This window comes from Sus scrofa, chromosome 16 (assembly GCF_000003025.6).
Source record: "Sus scrofa isolate TJ Tabasco breed Duroc chromosome 16, Sscrofa11.1, whole genome shotgun sequence".
NCBI lineage: Eukaryota > Metazoa > Chordata > Mammalia > Artiodactyla > Suidae > Sus > Sus scrofa.
This window is the reverse complement of record NC_010458.4, coordinates 33,267,090-33,286,010: the sequence shown is the minus strand read 5'-3', so window position 1 is coordinate 33,286,010 and position 18,921 is coordinate 33,267,090. Positions and strand designations below refer to the sequence as shown.

General features: G+C 36.8%; 1 protein-coding gene across 7 annotated transcripts in view; it reads left to right on the top strand.

Annotated features, from left to right (window-relative positions):
* The window catches only part of ARL15 (ADP ribosylation factor like GTPase 15), a 452,958-nt gene that overhangs the window by 289,538 nt on the left and 144,499 nt on the right, over positions 1–18,921 (top strand). Inside the window, exon 5 of one of the 7 annotated variants that reach the window (XR_002339550.1) lies at positions 13,075–13,171. The exons of 5 other annotated variants lie outside the window; for them this stretch is intronic. Coding sequence is in view for 1 of the 2 variants with exons in the window: in XM_021076686.1 (XP_020932345.1) it covers positions 13,075–13,116 (42 nt within the window). In the remaining variant the exon portion in view is untranslated. Of the gene's footprint in view, positions 1–13,074; positions 18,089–18,921 lie in introns of those variants that run through there. One more of the 7 variants, XM_021076686.1, reaches the window with a different exon arrangement.

Genomic DNA, 18,921 nt, shown 5'->3' with positions numbered 1-18,921 from the left:
CTAAGGTAAATGATCTCTACTTGACATATAATAAAATTGCCTTTAGGTTGTACCTAATCATACGTTTGTACTAAATGAATAAAATAGGATACAGAACTAGAAAGCTGAGGAGAATTTAAAAGTTTGGCTTAACAAATTTAGATAAAAGTTATGTAGAGGGTATGGTTCCTAGGCCCAATGATTTTCCAGACTAAATTTTCTAGCAGTCAGCTTTGTCAAGTAGCTGTAGTGCCCAGTTATTAAAGATCTGCTTCATGGGTTTTGTTTTTTTTTGTCCAGGGAACCACGTTATAATGCTGGTATCGGGGGTAGGAATACCGTAATCAATGTAAGCATGCTATAGTGAACCAGGCTTTTGCTTGTTCTAGCGGTTACGTTTCCAGGAACAAGATGTAACTTGTAGAATGGCCAAATCCTTGAGCTAACAAGTAGTGATATAACTGGGTTTACTGCAATCATTCTGAATTATTGAGGAAACTTCTCAAGTGTCTTCTTAGTCTGAAATTTGGCTTACCAAAATCTTGGCCAGAAAGGCACATTTTAAAACAAACAAAACCAAAAAGGACATTTAAATCCAAAATTGCCTTAAACTTGTTAAAAGTAGTTTAAAATGAAGTTATGTCAAATTAAAAAGAACAGAAATATGAAATTGTCAAATGTTTTATGTGATATTAACTAATTTTTGCGTAGATTTTAAAACTTAATGCTAACATTTTACTAAAAAGATGTAGACTCATATTTTAAAATGTAACACTACAGTATATCAGATAGGGATAGAATATTTTTTCTCTAAAAATTGTATCTTTATTCTCTTTGAATTCAAAATGTAACCTGATTTAAAATGACCTGTTTCTAAATTCACAATCAAAGCAGCTTGGATTGGAAATTGCAGGTTTTCGGTTCTATCCAGGTCACATACTTGCAGGAAACTTTCATTTGTTAAAGGTATAGATGACATGTTTAATATATTTCCTGAATAAATTAGTAAATAAGATGAATGAATGTATAAATGAGTGAGTGAACCAGCTGTCAAGGTGTAAGAGAGGGCTAATACAGAATTTAAGGTTACTGAGAGACAATGATTTTAACATTTCCAGATTTCATAGTCATTGTGTATAAAGTAGAAATAATAGGCCAACCTTATTTGCAATATCATATTAAATAAGATAATAATGCAGTATGTCTAACAGTACCTAACCCATGGTGGTAAATGTTCCGTTCCTTTATACTAAAAATGTAGTCTTAATTTCTAAAGAAATAGAAATCTCCATGCTGGAACTGAAGAAAAGCCTTTTGGACAGGCCAGTCTAATTGGTGAACTCCGTATTTCCATGATTTCTATCATCTTGTCCATGGAGATCATTTCCTAAATGATCTCTTACCTCTCTTGATCACTAACTCGTATTTCTGATTCAAGGTTTATGAAAAATGTTGCTCAAAAATGTAGAGACAGTATTAATATGGTTACTATTACAGAATTGTCTTCAGTGTTGAACAGAATCTAGAATTTCATAGATTACCAGTTGAAAAGCAGGGACTATCGTTTACTCAAACCTTTGTTGAATTTTATCTGTGGCAACTGTGGTGGTGTAAAGACCAGTGAGACAAACAGCTGGCTCTGGGGATCTCATTGTATATGAGAAAGACAGGCTGGGCTCGTGCAAAATTTTAGAAGGCATAAAGTACTTGAAGAGGGAGTTGGCATCGTGGCTCAGTGGAAGCAAATCTGACTGGCATCCATGAGGATGCACGTTTGATCCCTGACTTTGCTCAGTGGGTTAAGGATCTGGTGTTGCCGTGAGCTGTGGTGTAGGTTGCAGACGCAGCTTGGATCCTGCATTGCTGTGGCTCTGGCGTAGGTCAACAGCTGTAACTCTGATTGGACCCTTAGCCTGGGAACCTCTATATGCCGTGGGTACAGCCCTAAAGAGCAAAATAAATAAATTAAATTAAATTAAATGAGACCGTCTATCCACTGAATTCCACATGGAAAAGCGATCAAAGCAAAACTGCCTTTTGGAAGCAGGGAGGAAGGCCTGGAGTCACAGCTGCTAGTCCAGTGACCCACTCCCTCCCCCCATGGTGGCACTGGGGACACTCGGGGAAGGAAGGAAAGTGTGGCAGGAGACCATGAAGACAAGGGCTGGAGGCCAGAATATGTCGCTTTAGACAGCTTGAGCTTTGTCCTCTGAGGCTTAGATGTCACAAAACATTTTTAAGCAAGTGAATACCATCAAGTCCATTAGAAAGAGAGCCCTGGATACACTGTGAAGAAGGTCAGCAAAGAGAGACCAGAGGAGAGAGCTGTTAGTTGGGTGTTCCAGAAGTCCAGAAGTTAATGAAAGTGAAAGAACTAATCTGTGTAGATCCAAGTTTTGGCTTTGGCTTTCTCTGCAAAATTGCGTGACCTATAATCACAGAATCTTAGATTTAAAAGGGACTTTCCACCTGCACTAATTCAGCTACAATGCAACTGACAAATGATTATTAGGCCATTACATAACCTAGAACATTTATGTGACATGAAGCATGCCATATTGGGAAGAATCCCATTCTTTCTTGGTAGCCCTAATTGCATTTAAAACCAGAAAAACAAACCAACCAAAAAAACCTTCCTTTAATTTCCATCTGGAGCAAATCTGTTGAGGGATTTTATCAGATAGTCTTTGGATATTTATACATAGTCCTCAAGTCCTTACTTGCCTTTTCTTCTCCAAGCAAACCACTCAGAGTTCATGAGACATACATTTCTGACCTGTTGCCATCTGGGTTGCCCTCTGTAAATGCTCTGGATTCTAACTGTGAACTGTTAAAATAGGGAATCCAGAGCTGAAATAAATTCTTCCAAGGTGGGTTAAACAGTGTAGAGTACAACGAATGGGAAGAAGCATACGATTGCAATAATATTTTAACAGCCAAGTCATATTGTTGTTCATACAGACTTGTGGTCAACACAGACCCTGTATCCTCTAGTGAGTCTATTAGCCCATCCTGTCCTCAGGCTCTGGAGCTTGACAGTAAGGGTCACATCTGCCTCCTGTTCATGGTAATTATGGGTAACATGATGTTAAATTAAATTTATAGGCAATGTTGTACTTGAAATTCAAGGTGACCTCGTTGTTGTGCAGATGTAGCTTTAAGAAAGACAAAAGAACCATTGACAAGAAAGTAATCTGTATCAAAAGCATATTAAATGGCCTCAGGAAAAAAATGTGTTTCCTAGGATTTTGCATTCTATGACCCTTACTACTTCTGTTTTAGCAATGAAACATTTAGCCTGACTGCTCTATAAATAGATTTTCAATTTATATTGCCAGATAATACACAATCTGATGAGAGTGAAGATGATTTTCCTGAGAGGCTAGGCTAATTGGTTTATATATTTTTGTCTTGTGTGTGTCTCAGTTTTTCCCTTGGCTTCTAAGCCTTTGAGGCAAATGTCACTTTCTCCAACAGAATATTCTCTTGGCTGACTTCAACAAAGGAGTGACCAAGTCTGCTCTGCGTTTTCTGGCAGTGATGTTGCAGTAATCGGAATCAAATAAGGTCCTAAGGAGAATCTGGCTCAGACAATAGGAGTCACAGAGTGAAAACAAACACAGATCCTTACTATTAGCCCTCTGCATGCTGGGAGCACAACGCTAGTTGACAGTCACATTCTGGTGCATTTTATAAAACTGAGCAATTTCCCAGGGTGATTTAGACAAGACCCTCCCCCTTTTTATTAGATTGGTGGCATCCACACACTTTTAGAAGAGAGATTGTGTCCTTTACAGATAGTTTATGGAGTAATAACACTGAAATTCTGTTGGATGTGGTAGAAAAGCACTTGGCTCTGAAGATTTATAAAACGGTACAGATACAGTCACCAGCTCTGCTGTGACTAGTTGTATTCAGATACTGTTTCTCATGTCTTCTTCATGCTTTGTGGGAACTTTGGACATAGAATCCAAGCTTTTAGCTTCAGTTTTTTCATTATAAAACAAAGAAAAATAGGATTCTCTGACAAAAATTGTTAAGTACTCTGAAAATTATAGCTGTGTGATCAAGAACCTATTGTCACTCTTATATTGAGAGACCTGATACTTGATTTTTCTCATCTCATGGGAACTTTAGGCGTGTTTCATCTGTTTAAATATGAACTTTCTTTCATTAAGAGAAGGATGGGGAGTTCCCGTCATGGCGCAGTGGTTAACGAATCCGACTAGGAACCATGAGGTTGCGGGTTCGGTCCCTGCCCTTGCTCAGTGGGTTAACGATCCAGCGTTGCCGTGAGCTGTGGTGTAGGTTGCAGACGCGGCTCAGATCCCACATTGCTGTGGCTCTGGCGTAGGCCGGTGGCTATAGCTCCGATTCGACCCCTAGCCTGGGACCCTCCATAAGCTGTGGGAGCGGCCCAAAGAAATAGCAAAAAAAGACAAAAGAGAAGGATGGAGTATTTTATGATATGCCCTTGGCCACTTTTAAAACATGATTAATATCTACATAATGCCCTTAAGCCAGGAAAAATGTACCTTTAGTGCTAGACAAGCCTAAATAAGATTTTAATCCATGATAAGATTTAAAGATAAGAAATATTGAAAAATTGGAGTTCCCCCGTCGTGGCTCAGTGGGTAACAAATCCAACTAGGAACCACGAGGTTGCTGGTTCGATCACTGGCCTTGCTTAGTGCGTTAAGGATCTGGCGTTGCCGTGAGCTGTGGTGTAGGTTGCAGATTCGGCTCAGATCCTGTGTTGCTGTGGCTGTGGTGTAGGGCAGTGGCTGCAGCTCCAATCGGACCCCTAGCCTGGGAACCTCCATATGCCGAGGGAGCGGCCCAAGAAATGGCAAAAAAAAAAAAAGACAAAAAAAGGAAATATTGAAAAATAAAATTTGAAGTTTGGGTAAAACCCTTCTGTGAATCACAGGAGAATAAATACAAAGAGGACTAAAGCTGATGTTTGGTCAATGAGTTGAATATCTACTTTAAATGATCTCTATTTCTTGTTTGAATTGGGATAAATGGGATACAATTTCAACCACATAATCCCATAATTTTGCATGCATAGTTTATTGTAGTTTTATCTCCAGTGTAAAGTCACCTTGTGAATATTGAAATGTAAAAGTTACAGTATTTTTAAGTAAATTCATATCCATTTCTAACTATATTTACTTATTTACCTCTAAAAGACAAAAGAACAGTTTTCCTAAAGTGATCATATCCTTTTTTTTTTTACACATCATTTTATATTATGTTCAGTTGAAATCCTATAGACAAGAGTTGAATAATGGAAATATACATAAGAATGAGTGTATTTCTTACAGGATATATATACTTTTTTCTCCACTGTGGTTTTAATTTTCTTTTCTTTCCATTTCTTAGTCTGATCTTTAACCTACTAATCATTCTGATCTTTCTTTGCTGCTTTAAAAGCCTAAACCCCTAGACACTAGGACTGTCTTACTCTCTCCATCATTTATCACAGGTTACAGCAAATGTTGGGTGTGTCTGTTTAGGTAGATGAATGCTGAGGTTGAGTATGTTTGTTTAGGTGAGTAGATGCCTGGGTGAGTGGGTGTGCGGATGGAAGGATTGGAGGACTGGCACCTCTTCCCTACCACAATTGCTGGAATCCCAGAGACCTAAGGTTCCTCTGAACTCTCTAGCAAATGTGGGACTCCATGATGGCCTCTAAGAAATTCATTGCATCTTAGAGTATGCTTTGAAACTATAAGGCATGGATGAAGAATTTGGACTATCTAACATCTTAAAGATGGAGATTCCTAGTGGCTCAGCAGATTAAGGATCTGGCATCATCACTGCAGCTGCTGGGATTGCTGCTGTGGTGCAGGTTTGATCCCTGGCCCAGGAACTTCCACATGCCTCAGGCGCAGCCAAAAAAAAAAAAGAAATTATAAAAGGCTTAGGCTGTTAATTTTGTGACACAGAGCATCTTTGATTTTTCCCAAATGAATTTATAATTTGAAATGGGGAATGGGCAGTGATAAATATTTCTCCAGAGACAATGAATGTCTCCATATCTGCTTGTTCCTCATTGAATATCTGTTAATGTGATTGATATGATTTTTTATATATAAATAAGGCCAATTTATTTGTTTAACAAAGGGTGATAATTGGAATCCCCTTGTGGCACAGCAGTTTACAGATCCAGTGGTATCACTGCAGCAGCTCAGGTCACTGCTGTGGCACAGGTTTGATCTTTGGCCAGGTACTTGCACATACATGCTGCAGGGTGTCAAAATAAAATAAATTCAAAGAGTGATAATTATAAATATTGGTGTATCACTAGTCTCACATATGAATTCAAGGAGTGTGACAGAAAAAGTGGAAGTCTTATTCATGGAATTTCAATTTTGATTTACTGCATTGTTTAATAATTCAATTGCCTATAGATGTTTTGTTTGTGTTTTTCCGATTACTTTGTACTACCCTTTACTTGAATTATGATGGACGCTTGGTGAACCTGGTAGTATTTATATCAGGGATATAATGTATGTTTTAACAGTTTGTTATAAACTTCATTTCAGCTTAGAACATTTGAGTTGTCAGTTTGGAAATTGTTTGCCAGGCTCTTACAGGAGTATTGACTAAAACTGACTTTAAAAAAATTTGACTTTAAAAAAAAAAATCCCGGAGTTCCCGTCATGGCGCAGTGGTTAACGAATCCGACTAGGAACCATGAGGTTGCAGGTTCCGTCCCTGCCCTTGCTCAGTGGGTTAATGATCCAGCGTTGCCGTGAGGTGTGGTGTAGGTTGCAGACGCGGCTCAGATCCCACATTGCTGTGGCTCTGGCGTAGGGCGGTGGCTACAGCTCCGATTCAACCCCTAGCCTGGGAACCTCCATATGCCGCGGGAGCGGCCCAAGAAATAGCAAAAAAAAAAAAAAAAAAAAAAAAAAAAAAAATCCCCTTGTATTTTTTTTACACTACTACTAGATCTGCTCTGGAGAGAATCAGACTAGGCCAGGAAAGTCTTATGTCTTCATTATGTCATTATTGCAGGTCATGTTTTTGGATAAAGTATAATTTCCTAATATCTCTAAGTAAGGTATAAATAATCAAAATTTTTAGGAATGATGGTTTCATTACATTCACATGAGAGCCTCATATTTGCTCTTGTCAAAATATTTATTACTGTAATCAACCATAAAATCTCTGAGTATTAATTACTAGATATATATTCAGTGATCTATAAAGTGTAGTTGATTTGCATTTCTAGATATTGATTGAGATTAAAATAGATTATTAATACTCAATACAAAAAATTATTTCCAAGGCATGTAACAGTTTGAGGGTTAGGGTCAATATTTAATCCCTTGACGAAAGGCCTATAATATTTGCACTATTTGGAAAGCCTCAAATTAAAAATGTTTGCATTACTGCCCAAAAGCAATCGGAGTACACATAGGTTTATTTTAGTTTGTTAGCATGCCATGATGTCCCCTTGAGTTGCACATATAACATGTTTGAGACTCTAACAATTCAGATGAAATGGACGTAAATATGGATGAAGTGTTTAGTGACTATCCTCTTTTTTTTAATTTAATGATTTTTATTTTTTCCGTTATGGCTGGTTTATATATCATCCATATTCAGGTGTACTTTAGCATCTCAGTGTTGAATACCACCATTGTCCTTAAGTTCAAAGTGGTCACCAGGATATCCGGGTCAAATATGCTAAAATCTTTTAAATATACTCTAGAGCATATATTATTTTTTCTTAATAGGTAAAGGCTTAATGATAATTAGAATGCAGGCATTAGATATCACAGATTATTTCTAGCTTTGCTTTTTCGACTCAGTGATTTGTTTTCAGAATCCAGGGAGAGATCCACTTAATCTGTGTGAATAAAAAAATGGATTATTTCTCTCTACCTTTCATTCATATAAGCATTTACTACATTTCCCTATTGGTCATCATTCTTCATTAAAAAATATGTAAACCTTTGGGAAATATTTCTAAGTTCAGTGAATTCTTAATAGAAAAGTGAAAAGTAGAAAGGGTAAGGACAAAAACATTTCCTTGAAATTTAATGTGTACATTTTAAAAATTTTTATTTTTTGAATTTGAGAAGTATGCATTTAGTACTTGGTGAGAGTACTCTGTTTGTAGTTGGAAAAGAATGTGTTTTATTTCAAAGATAAAAACTTTAAATATTGCATTTATCTCTTTTTTATTGTTTAGTAGGCACAGTGTCATTTAAGATATTAGAATTGGACATTACCTATAAGTAGACCACGTCCTGGCAAGCAAAAATAGTTACTGATAATACGTTTACATTCCCCACAGTTTCACTTCCAGTTTTAATTATAAGAAGCAAAACAAGAAAATGTATTCTTGCTTGTACATGACGAATCCTTTGTTTAAATTTTCCATTTTCGAAAAGAATTGTTACTTTGAACCTGGTATCTTTGAATCTATTGGGATGTGCTGTAATTATTTATCTTTAAAACCACATCTAAAATCATTTTTGATGTGTCATCTGCTGTATGAAATGAAACAATAAGTCCATTTAATTTTGGGATTCAGATTTGTCATGGAAAAATGCCTATTACATTGTTCGGACTATTTTAAAACTTAATAATAAATTCTGATTCTGAAATAATTTGAGTTTATTAGCCTGAAAATAGCACTCCTCTCCCAGCTCTTTTACCCATCTGCCATGTTAATCTGTAGTTTTAACGTGGGCTTCTTGCTTAGCTTACACAAAGTATAGATTGAAAGGAAATAGGATCCTACTCTTGGTGCACCCTCAGAGTGGGGTAAACAGTGGGGAAAAAATGGGGTGTCTGCCTCAGTCAGTATTGGAATACCTAGAAATGTGGCAGTGGGAAGTGGACTATGCCTTCTAAGGTTTGGGTTTGTTTTTTTTTTTAAATAAAGTTTTCGGACATTATAACTGGTGCCAGATGTAAGACAGTGAAGTGATTTATTCACTGCATTTCATTTGAAATTTTGAAAATGTTACAAATAAAGTATAGTCGCTTTAAAACGTGTAACTTACGTAAGGCATATTTCGAGTAATTTGATGGTTTTCTTTGATTCTCAGAATCTTTCTTATACCTAATCAGTATTATTTTTATTCTTCCCTCTTTATAGGTAAGTGGAGAGACTTCAGATAACTTTAAGTCATTTTTCCTAAATCAATGTTTAATGGATTTATATTTTCTTTGTTAAATATTCAAATCATATTGACAGAAAAAATAGTTGATTTTCCTAAAATAAAAATTTTGTTGAGAACAGATATTCATCTCTCAAATACTTAAAAGTGGGCTTTATCATTCCCTTGTTTTGAGATATTTCTTAAAGATCGACTATGCAATTTACTAATGGTATTCTAGTTTCTGGATATTCTTTTGTTTAGAACATGAGAGCAAGTTTCATTTACCTCATCTTGATTTGGAGAAAATCAGGTATATTGCTCCTCAAAAGGGTCATGTTTTCCCTTCTGTTACATTTCTGATGACCAAATATATCATAGTTATATTTAATTAATCTTGCTATTGCCTAAGGAAACCTACCATAAGGATATGTAATTCATTCTAAAATAATCAAGGACTTTGGTAATTAATTTTAAAATAAAATGAATCATCTTTTGGCTTACATGCCATCCATTAATCCTGTATGGGAATTTGATTACAGTGTCTGTAGAGTTTTTCCTCCAGTTTCTTTATTTGGTATCATAAATACTCATCTGGGATTGAATTCTTAATGTTTTACCGTTGCAAATTTAACAAAACTGTGAACTGATTTTATAAAGTTATCAAAAGGGCTTACTTATAACCTGGGAGAGTGTGATTTAACATGTCTCAGAACTTTAAAAAAAATTAAATAAATTGAAGTTTGGTTTTTTGGTGGGGTTTTGTTTGTTTATTACTTATCCTGTTTCATTTGGTGTACATATCTAACCTATGTCGCAGGCTACAAGTTGTTTTCTTTTCAGGAATGCATGTGTTTTGACTTGTTAGGATTTTAGTACTTAGGTTGAGTCATTCAAAAAGTTCATTTCTTTATGAATTGATTTTTATAAGATTGTGTCTTTTCAGACCCACAAAATTGTGTTTTACTTTAGAAATTTGTTATACCTGCCTATGGTGTACTGACATCCTTTTATTTTAACAAAGAGCCTTGGTTTGAATGTATTTATTCATAGTAGTAGAAGGGAGTGATGCTAAATGGTTTAATATTTGTTCTCTCTTGGTCTGGATCAATGTGAAGATTCGTGTAGTTGAGGTTTAGAGGTGGTAAAGTCCTTAGCTGTGGTATTATTTTTGTAACCTATTTATTTTAGAAAGAGCTGTACAGGCAGTTCTAAGAGCATTGATTTTTGTCACACTCCTCCTAGGAGTTAAATTAATCCACAGTGAAATGGGTTAATCCAACAATTTTAGTGAAAACAACAAGGGCATCTTTATAATTAACAAAACACTGATTCCACCTTCCCTCCTTTTTTCCACATGCTCGGGGATAGTAATGGCAAGACAACCAAAGACAGACCACAAAGCTATTATTTCTCAATAAAACTAGAATAATGTCTTAACTAAGATGCCGTTCTACACTATTATTTCTAAGGTATTTCCCTAATGAAATATTCAACACTTCTAATACAATTTCAAGGCAGTTATGTTCCATTGTTAAGCACATATTTTCTGCTCACTGTTGGTACCACCTCTTAACCTGACAAAGCTATAGACTCCAACTTCCACGTGCAGAAAAAGCACATGCATATGTGCACCTGTGCAGGCTCATCTACCTGAATCCAAATCAGGCTATCAAAACATTAACCAAAAGTTTCATTTCAAGCTGGCTAATCAACCCAGTGAATAAAAACCAGTTAAAAAAAAAAAAGAATTGAAAATATTATTGACCACCCAGAAAATGTTAGGAACTGCAACTTTCAGTTTAATTCTAGTTTACTTTAAAAGTTGGGAATTTGAGGAGATCCCAGTGTGGCACAACGGAAAGGAACCTGACTAGTATCCATGAGGATGCAGGTTTGATCCCTGGCCTTGCTCAGTGGGTTAAGGATCTAGCATTGCAGTGAGCTGTGGTGTAGGTTACAGATGAGGCTCTGATCCCACGTTGCTGTGGCTGTGGTGTAGGCCAGCAGCTGCAGCTTTGATTCGACCCCCAACCTGAGAACTTCCATATGCCATGGGTTCAGCCCTAAAAAGACAAAAAAAAAAGTTTTTTAATTTAAAAAGCCAGGAATATTAATAGCTCATTATATACAATTAAAGTAATAACAAATATGCATATCCCTTTGATTTTTGTGAGACAGTAATTATTCCCAAATTTAAGCATTTTCTGCTTTCATCCTACCCTCTTATTTACACTGTTAGAAATTCTTTTGTTGTGTATCAGTTGTTTTACTTTTCTTTTTTTTTAATCATCATTGTACCAGGCGCTTCACATGCCCTCAGTATAGATATCAAAAGAAATAAGGAATAAACATGTTTCATAAGACCTAAGAAATATTTAAAAACCAGAAAAAATAATCTTTTAAATTCCTCACCTTCTGAGGACTGCTTTAGCCCTCATGCGCTCAATCCCCAGACTTGAGAAATAGTAGTGGATTCTAGAATCGTAGCTATGTAAAATCAGTATGATGTGGAAAATGTCTTTCCCATTAACAAGTAGAAAGACCTCTCGTCTTCAGTAATGCCAACCATGTGTTACATTACCATACATGATAAATTATTGGGACTTTGATGCATATATTTTCCTTAGAAGTTGGGTGTTTCACAGATTTTCCAAACTTCTTTGTCCCTTCCAATATGACTAACCCAAACTTGGTCATTGGTGGTGCAAATTTAATGTGTGTGTTGTGGCTAAGTAATGGGAAAAATGCATTTGGTTTCTGCCTTTTGCAAAGTCTAAAGGGAAGGACTGCTGTTTCTTAGACAAATGTGGAACATGAGCATGTCGGCCACTGTGTCCCTGTATGGTGTTATATTTTGGAATTTGTTTTGTGAGGGAATCGAGCATTCAGATGGGTTTTTAAATGATGCAGCTCTGAATAAACTTTTCATAAAATAACTTTCTTGAATGAATAATTTCACCAAAGTAACAACTCACAAGGTGTGTTCCCCCAGAACGTGGCCTGAAGAGCTTGACAAGTGTTATCTAGGATAGAAGGGCAATCCTTTCTCACAAATGCTATGCGTTCTATCTATAATGTTTCTGCCCAAGATAAAACTTAAATGTTTTCTCTAAGACCCCATCCCAGATCTTCCCATCATGAAATAGAATGTCGTCTATTCATGTACTTTGAATGAACGGCCAAGATGACATTTGAGCCAGCAGTTCCAGGAATTGGATGGCGTTACTTTAATGGTGTGAGCATGGGGTTATCTTTCCCAAGTGGTACATAAGAGTCACTCACAGACATTAATTTTAGCCTAGATAGTCTTAAATGTCTGTTTCAGTAAGTGGCTCTGATTATTGGAAAATTCTTTGTGTTACAAAGCTTTTTTCTCATTATGAGTACCTCAATAATAAAGTTTAAACCTTTGTTAGCTTAAGATTGACCATGTTTTCCTACTGTAGTCCATGCTCTGGGGTAGCTGATTCTGCACTTCTTGTTTCCAGGAGTTCATCCCATCACACACCATGTTTGTGGTAGCTTCCCCAACTATAGGTTGCAGCTGTCTCTCTGTAGCCACCACTTGCACTCGGCTTAGTTTCCAGGTGGCTCCTCTTTTATGCCACACAATTCTTAAATTTAACATGTCCCAAATCATCCTAATTGTTTTATAGTTACTTCCCAGTTTTCCCATTACCTTGAATGGCACTTTCAACCACTTAATGTGTTTTAAATGTTAGAATTGATTTTACCTCCATTTTAGTGTTTACATTTTTACCCAGGTAAGAGATTATCCTTCTACTGATAATTCTTGTCTTGAAATCATGTCACATCCCTGCTTAAGCTCATCTCAAGACTTACTCTCATCCCAAGAGTCAAATCCAAAATCCTTACCATGTCCTGTATTGTTTTATATAATCTTACTACTGCTGTGTGTCTATCTTTTTTTTTCCTATCACACTGGTTCCCTCTCTGTTCTTCACAGAAGTCAAGCTCATTGCTGCCTCAGGACCTTTCGACTTGCTGACAGTTCTTGGAATTGTCTGTCCCCAGATGTTTGTGTGTCTGGCTTCAACTCTCAGGTAGCTTCCTTGATGCATCAGTCTATCCCTATCACATCGTTCTATTTAATGATTTCAAGATTAAAAAAAAAAAAACTGTTCCTTATTCTGAGTTTGTCTTCTCCCAAAGTTTTGTTAATGTCCTTTCTTTTAAGGAATGATAGTAATAGTAGGTGATAATATGTTGTGTCGCTGGGCCAGTGCACAACCTTTTATTTTACTTTTAAAAATGTTACCCCCTCAAAAACAACTGGGCTGACGCCCTTATGTGTTTGATACATACCTGCTTCTTTGGTTTTCTTTGCTGCATGGAAGTGGTTTTCCAGGGTTGGCCTTCATTTTCCAAAATCTATTAAATATGAACGTTCCATTCCGCATATCATTTCACTGAATGTGTGCTATAAACATCCCGTGTACGTTTATTACACGTAAGTTGTCTGTGCTTAAGATGTCAACTCGTGTTTCTGGAGGATGGGGCCCTCCGCACTTCCGAAATGAGACTGTGAGCTCTTTGAGAGCTGGATGGTGACTCCTCTCCGGCATGTTTCTCTAGATAATCGTAGTAGTGGTAACTATTTCTGTAAATTTACTATTTTCCAGGCCTTGTGCCAGCCTCTTAACGAACATGATCTCATTTAATCCTGACAACCCAATGAACTAGTTACTATTATTATGCCCATTTTATAAAGGAGAAAATTCCTTCAGGAAGTTGCCCAAGGTTATAAAGCAAGCAAGAGACAAAGCCAGGACTTAAACCCAGACAGTCTGGCTTGAGGACCTCCATTCTACAATAACTATTTGCTGCAGCCTACTCCATACCTATAAATTCTTAGTAATTCTCACTGAGAACATTCCTGTATCCAGAGAGAGACATTCAGTCCTGCTCTCTGCTTTCAATGGATTAAGCGCCAATTCAGTGTGGGGGAGACTGAATAGTAAAAATCAGTTTGATGTGTTGGTAAATATCTGAAGAAAGAAACTAATGATTTATTAGGATCTTGGAAAATATTGATGTCTTTAATTGCTATTTATTTATTTATTTAATTCACTGAAAAGAAGAGGCCTCTTGACCTAGTCCAGTCTCATGAGGGTGAGTTGAAGTGGTAAATTTTGAATGAGGTTGTTCCCATCGTGGCTCAGCAGAAATGAACCTGACTGATACCTATGAGGATGCAGGTTCAGTCCCTGGCCTTGCTCAGTGGGTTAAGGATCTGGCATTGCTGTGAGCTGTGGTGTAGGACTCAGACATGGCTCAGATCTGGCGTGGCTGTGGCGTAGGCCAGCAGCTACAGCTCCAATTTGACTCCTAGTTTGGGAATCTCCATATTCCAGGGGTGCGGCCCTAAAAAGACAAAGAAAAAAAGAATTTTGAATGAGAAAAGAGAAACATACCCAAATTAGTGAAGGAGGTTTTGAAACACTGGAGTTCTCATGGGACTTAGTGTTAGAAAAAAAACTGGAAATTATAATGCATGTATCTATAAGCTAGGTTGCAAATAATTTAATTTTTGACTGAAGACAGTTAGGAAATTTGGAACAATTCATTATCATTCATAGAAATGATTGCTGCTCCTCCAAAACAGATACACTGGTTATTACTCACTGGTTGTTATTGGAATGTGCATACTTTAATATTCATATTAATGATGACTACTTCTCTTCTCAAAATGTTCAATCCAATATGCAGGGGATGGTTCTTGTTTGACCTAAGGTCCTAGTATATGGTGCTTTAAGAAGTAGGTCCTGTAGAATGTTGAGAAGGGAAGGGGATAAGAAAACTTGCCTCTTTTGCTGCAGATGGCAGTTGGTACAAGTATAGATGAAAATGGTAAAAGTAAAAGTGAAACAAAATGTCATCCAACCAAATGATGGGCCATGCTTTTGTAGTTGACAGGATTCCATGATTTTATCATTTAAAATTCTAGTTTAGCCTTCCGTGTTTCTGCTGTTCAGTAAATAGTGAATTTAGAGTTGTTGGTATTCATAGTAGACCTCTCTTAATTAATTCCCTTTTGGCAAATACCATATTCTGCAGTTTAGTTATCTGTGCTGGGCTCAGTGCCTCAGGGATTACACCTGAATTTCATTAAGGTAGTTTAAGTAATTAATATATGAAGGAATCTCACCATTCACAGTTGCCTTCAACTGGTTAAGACAAGATGAGATGCGGTTTTTTTCAAAAATTTTCTAGAGCCCACAGTTCGATTGCTTATTTTTTTTGACAAGGTTTTGATCATATTGACTTTTTTTTTTGCTTTTTTTTGGGGGGGGCACACCCATGGCATGTGGAGGTTCCCAGGCTAAGGGTTGAATTGGAGCTGTAGCCGCTGGCTTACACCACAGCAACATCAGATCTGAGCCATGTCTGCGACCTACATCTCAGCTCATGGCAACTCTGGATCCTTAACCCACTGGACTGGGACCGGATCAAACCCGAGTCCCCCTGGATCCTGGTTGGGTTCGTTACTGCTTAGCGATGAGGGAACTCCCATATTGACTTTGAACACAGTCCTGCTGTCTGTAAATACTGGGGACACGTTTTCTTTTCCCATTCTCCCCTGTTCAAAGCAAAGCCAAAGGCACTTAAGTGATTTTTTTTTAACACCCCAAACCCACTCATTTGAAATGAATTCTAAAGGAAGAATAATAACAAAATACACTTTAGTCACAAATGAGGTTATCTTATGTATCCAGAAAGAAAACCTTAGACTTAGTATCATTTCTGTGCCTTCCAGAGCTATGGTTTATACGGTTTATTGTCTTAGGAAAACTTTGCATCCAGTCATAAGAGAGATCTGTCACTAAGAACCATATAAGATGTTTTTTTCATGGAAGTTTCTTTATGGTAATTCAGGTAATGTAGTTCACATGTTTGTCAAAACCCTTAAGTGCCAAGTCCTTTCTCCTAAGATGGCTTATTCATTCGTGACTCCCTTGTTCTTTAGGAATAGGTGCTCTTCCAAAATAATGACATAATGACTGAGGCAACACGTGTGATGGTAGGTTTCAGCTATACTCATATTCTTGCCATCTCAGTCTCTGTAAGGAAGTTTACTTATAGACTGTCAAGGAAATTTCCTTTTGCCCACTTGAATGTCAGATTCAGAATGTTAAAGTGAAAGTTTTACTGTTGCTATGTGACATTATTAGGTACACTTTGATTTTTACTATGACGTTTTTCATTTATTTATCTGAAATCACTTATTGAGCACTTACTATGTGCCAAGCAATCTGGAACAAGATTGTTAATCTAAAAATTCAGCATAAGTCAGGGACTAATAAAAATTGTAAGGAAATTATTTAAGATAGGAAATTATGATAAACGGCTATAACCCTGGCATTGAAAATTTGTTCATTTGTGTTTTTTCTGTTTGTTTTTGGAAATTATCCTGTCAAGTGCTCTGCTTATTGATAGATCTTGATACATCATAGGAAAATAGTATTTCTAATATTCCTACCAAAGAGGGACGTTAGGAAATAATAAGACCTACGTTGCAAAAATTCTGTAACTGTTTCTAAGGAAAAAGTGCCAAGAAGATGTACATTATCCTGGTTTTTATGGAAAGTAAAATATTCCCAGAAATTAATCACGCTTGTAAGATGATACCAGTTAGCTTAAAATATTCAAAATTCATTCTTGTCCATCTATCCTTGGGAAATGGCTTTCTCACTGATGTGGTCAGATTTTGTAATTATCAAAACAAACAAAAGACCTGCCTGCGGTGTAGGAAAGAAAAAGAGTGATTATCACTTCACATTGTTTTTATTCAGAAAGGACAACTTGTGTTATGGTGCGTGGCATTTTACAATTTTGAAATCTTTGTTCATGAAAATGTGATCATGATATATTAGAAATTTGCCTCAGGTTCTATATCAGTTTAACATCCTATGTTAAAGGTTCCAATTAATTTTAAGAAATTGAATTAAAATCAGTTTCCTCACAGAATCTCCTTCTTCATAAGCCATGGTATAAGGTTTGCTGTACTTGGCATGAGGAATGCTTTCAATACATGACTGGTGTTTGCTTTTTTTGTCTTTCCCTTTGTCTCTCTATAATCATATCATATGTGTGTATTCAGCTAGCAGATGTAAGAAAACTCAGGTGAAGGTGAACTGAAGTTTTCAGTTGCTAGTCTCATGTTCCATTTGCTTCACAAAGAAAGGATTGTTCCATCTAAGGATCACTTCCATTTAGTGCAGGAAAGTACTATCATGTTGGATATCAAATCAGCCTGGGATTTAGCCCTTCTTTCCCTTTATCTTTATTGCTTTTAAGTTAAAAAAAAACAGAAAGAAAAAATTATTTAGGAAAAACATGTATATAACACAAATACAGACCACAAATGCACATATATAGCTTACCTTTTTCATCTTTTGTTAGCTCTTTATGTTGACCCCTTTATAAGATGTTGGTTCATTTATCAACTTATTTAGTAAATACATAGAAAAACAGTTTTTCCCTCTTAAATGTCCTTTTAAAAAAAGGCTCTGAGTTTAATGTGTTACACTTTGCTCTCCAAGTATTTATATTAGATAAAGATATACGTATGTGTATGTATTTTTTCGTGGTACAACACACACTTTATACAGATTGCTGAGTAATGGAGTGTTCCAGTTAAATACGAATAACTGTTGTTTACATATAAGAAAATAGGGTTATATATTTCCATGAGCGTAAATGTGTTCTTCGTAAATATTTGCAAAGTTATTCATAGATATGCTTAGGAATCCCCGTTATACACATTATTTTATTCCTGGAAGCATTAATAATTATGTGAAATAATACCATGCTGATCATAAAATGACAAGACTATAACTGCTTTTAATTTTTTAATTTTTTTCTTTTTTATTTAAAAAAATTTTTTTTGTCTTTTTGCTATTTATTGGGCGGATCTCACAGCATATGGAGTTCCTGGGCTAGGGGTCTAATTGGAGCTGTAGCCCCCGGCCTACGCCAGAGCCACAGCAACGCGGGATCCGAGCCGCGTCTGCGACCTGCACCACAGCTCACGGCAACGCTGGATCCTTAACCCACTGAGCAAGGCCAGGGATCGAACCCACAATCTCATGGTTCCTAGTCGGATTCATTAACCACTGTGCCACGACGGGAACTCTGCCTTTAATTTTGTTAAATTATCGTTTTAATATATCTCATAGAATTCATAGAATTGCAGGAAAATCCAGCTTTGTAAAAAGTACATGGTGATCATGCATTAGTTTCTCCTCATATATCTACAAAGATACCACAACCCTCAAATAGCTCTATACCTATTTGCCGTGGACATATTACACATTTGCTGTTGTTGGTTTGTTTTGTTTTGTTTTGTTTTTTTAATTGCTTTTTAGGGCTGCACCCGTGGCATATGGAAGTTCCCAGGCTAGGGGTCCAGTTGGAGCTACAGCTGCCAGCGTACGCCACAACCACAGCAATGCAGGATCTGAGCTGCATCTGCAACCTTCACCACAGCTCAGGGCAATCCTGGATCCTTAACCCACTGAGTGAGGCCAGGGATCAAACCCACAACCTCATGGTTCCTAGTTGGATTCATTTCCACTGCTCCACAGCAGAAACTTCCTGCTGTTGTTTTTTATATCAAAATAAATTATAGTTTCACAGGAGGTAACAAAAATAGCACAGAGAGGTCCTGTGTACCCTTTACCCAGTCTTCCAGGTAGTTAAATTTTATAAAGTTATAGTACAGGAGTTCCCACTGTGGCACAGAGGGTTAGGGATCCAACATTATCTCTGTGGCAGTACAGGTCCCTGCTGA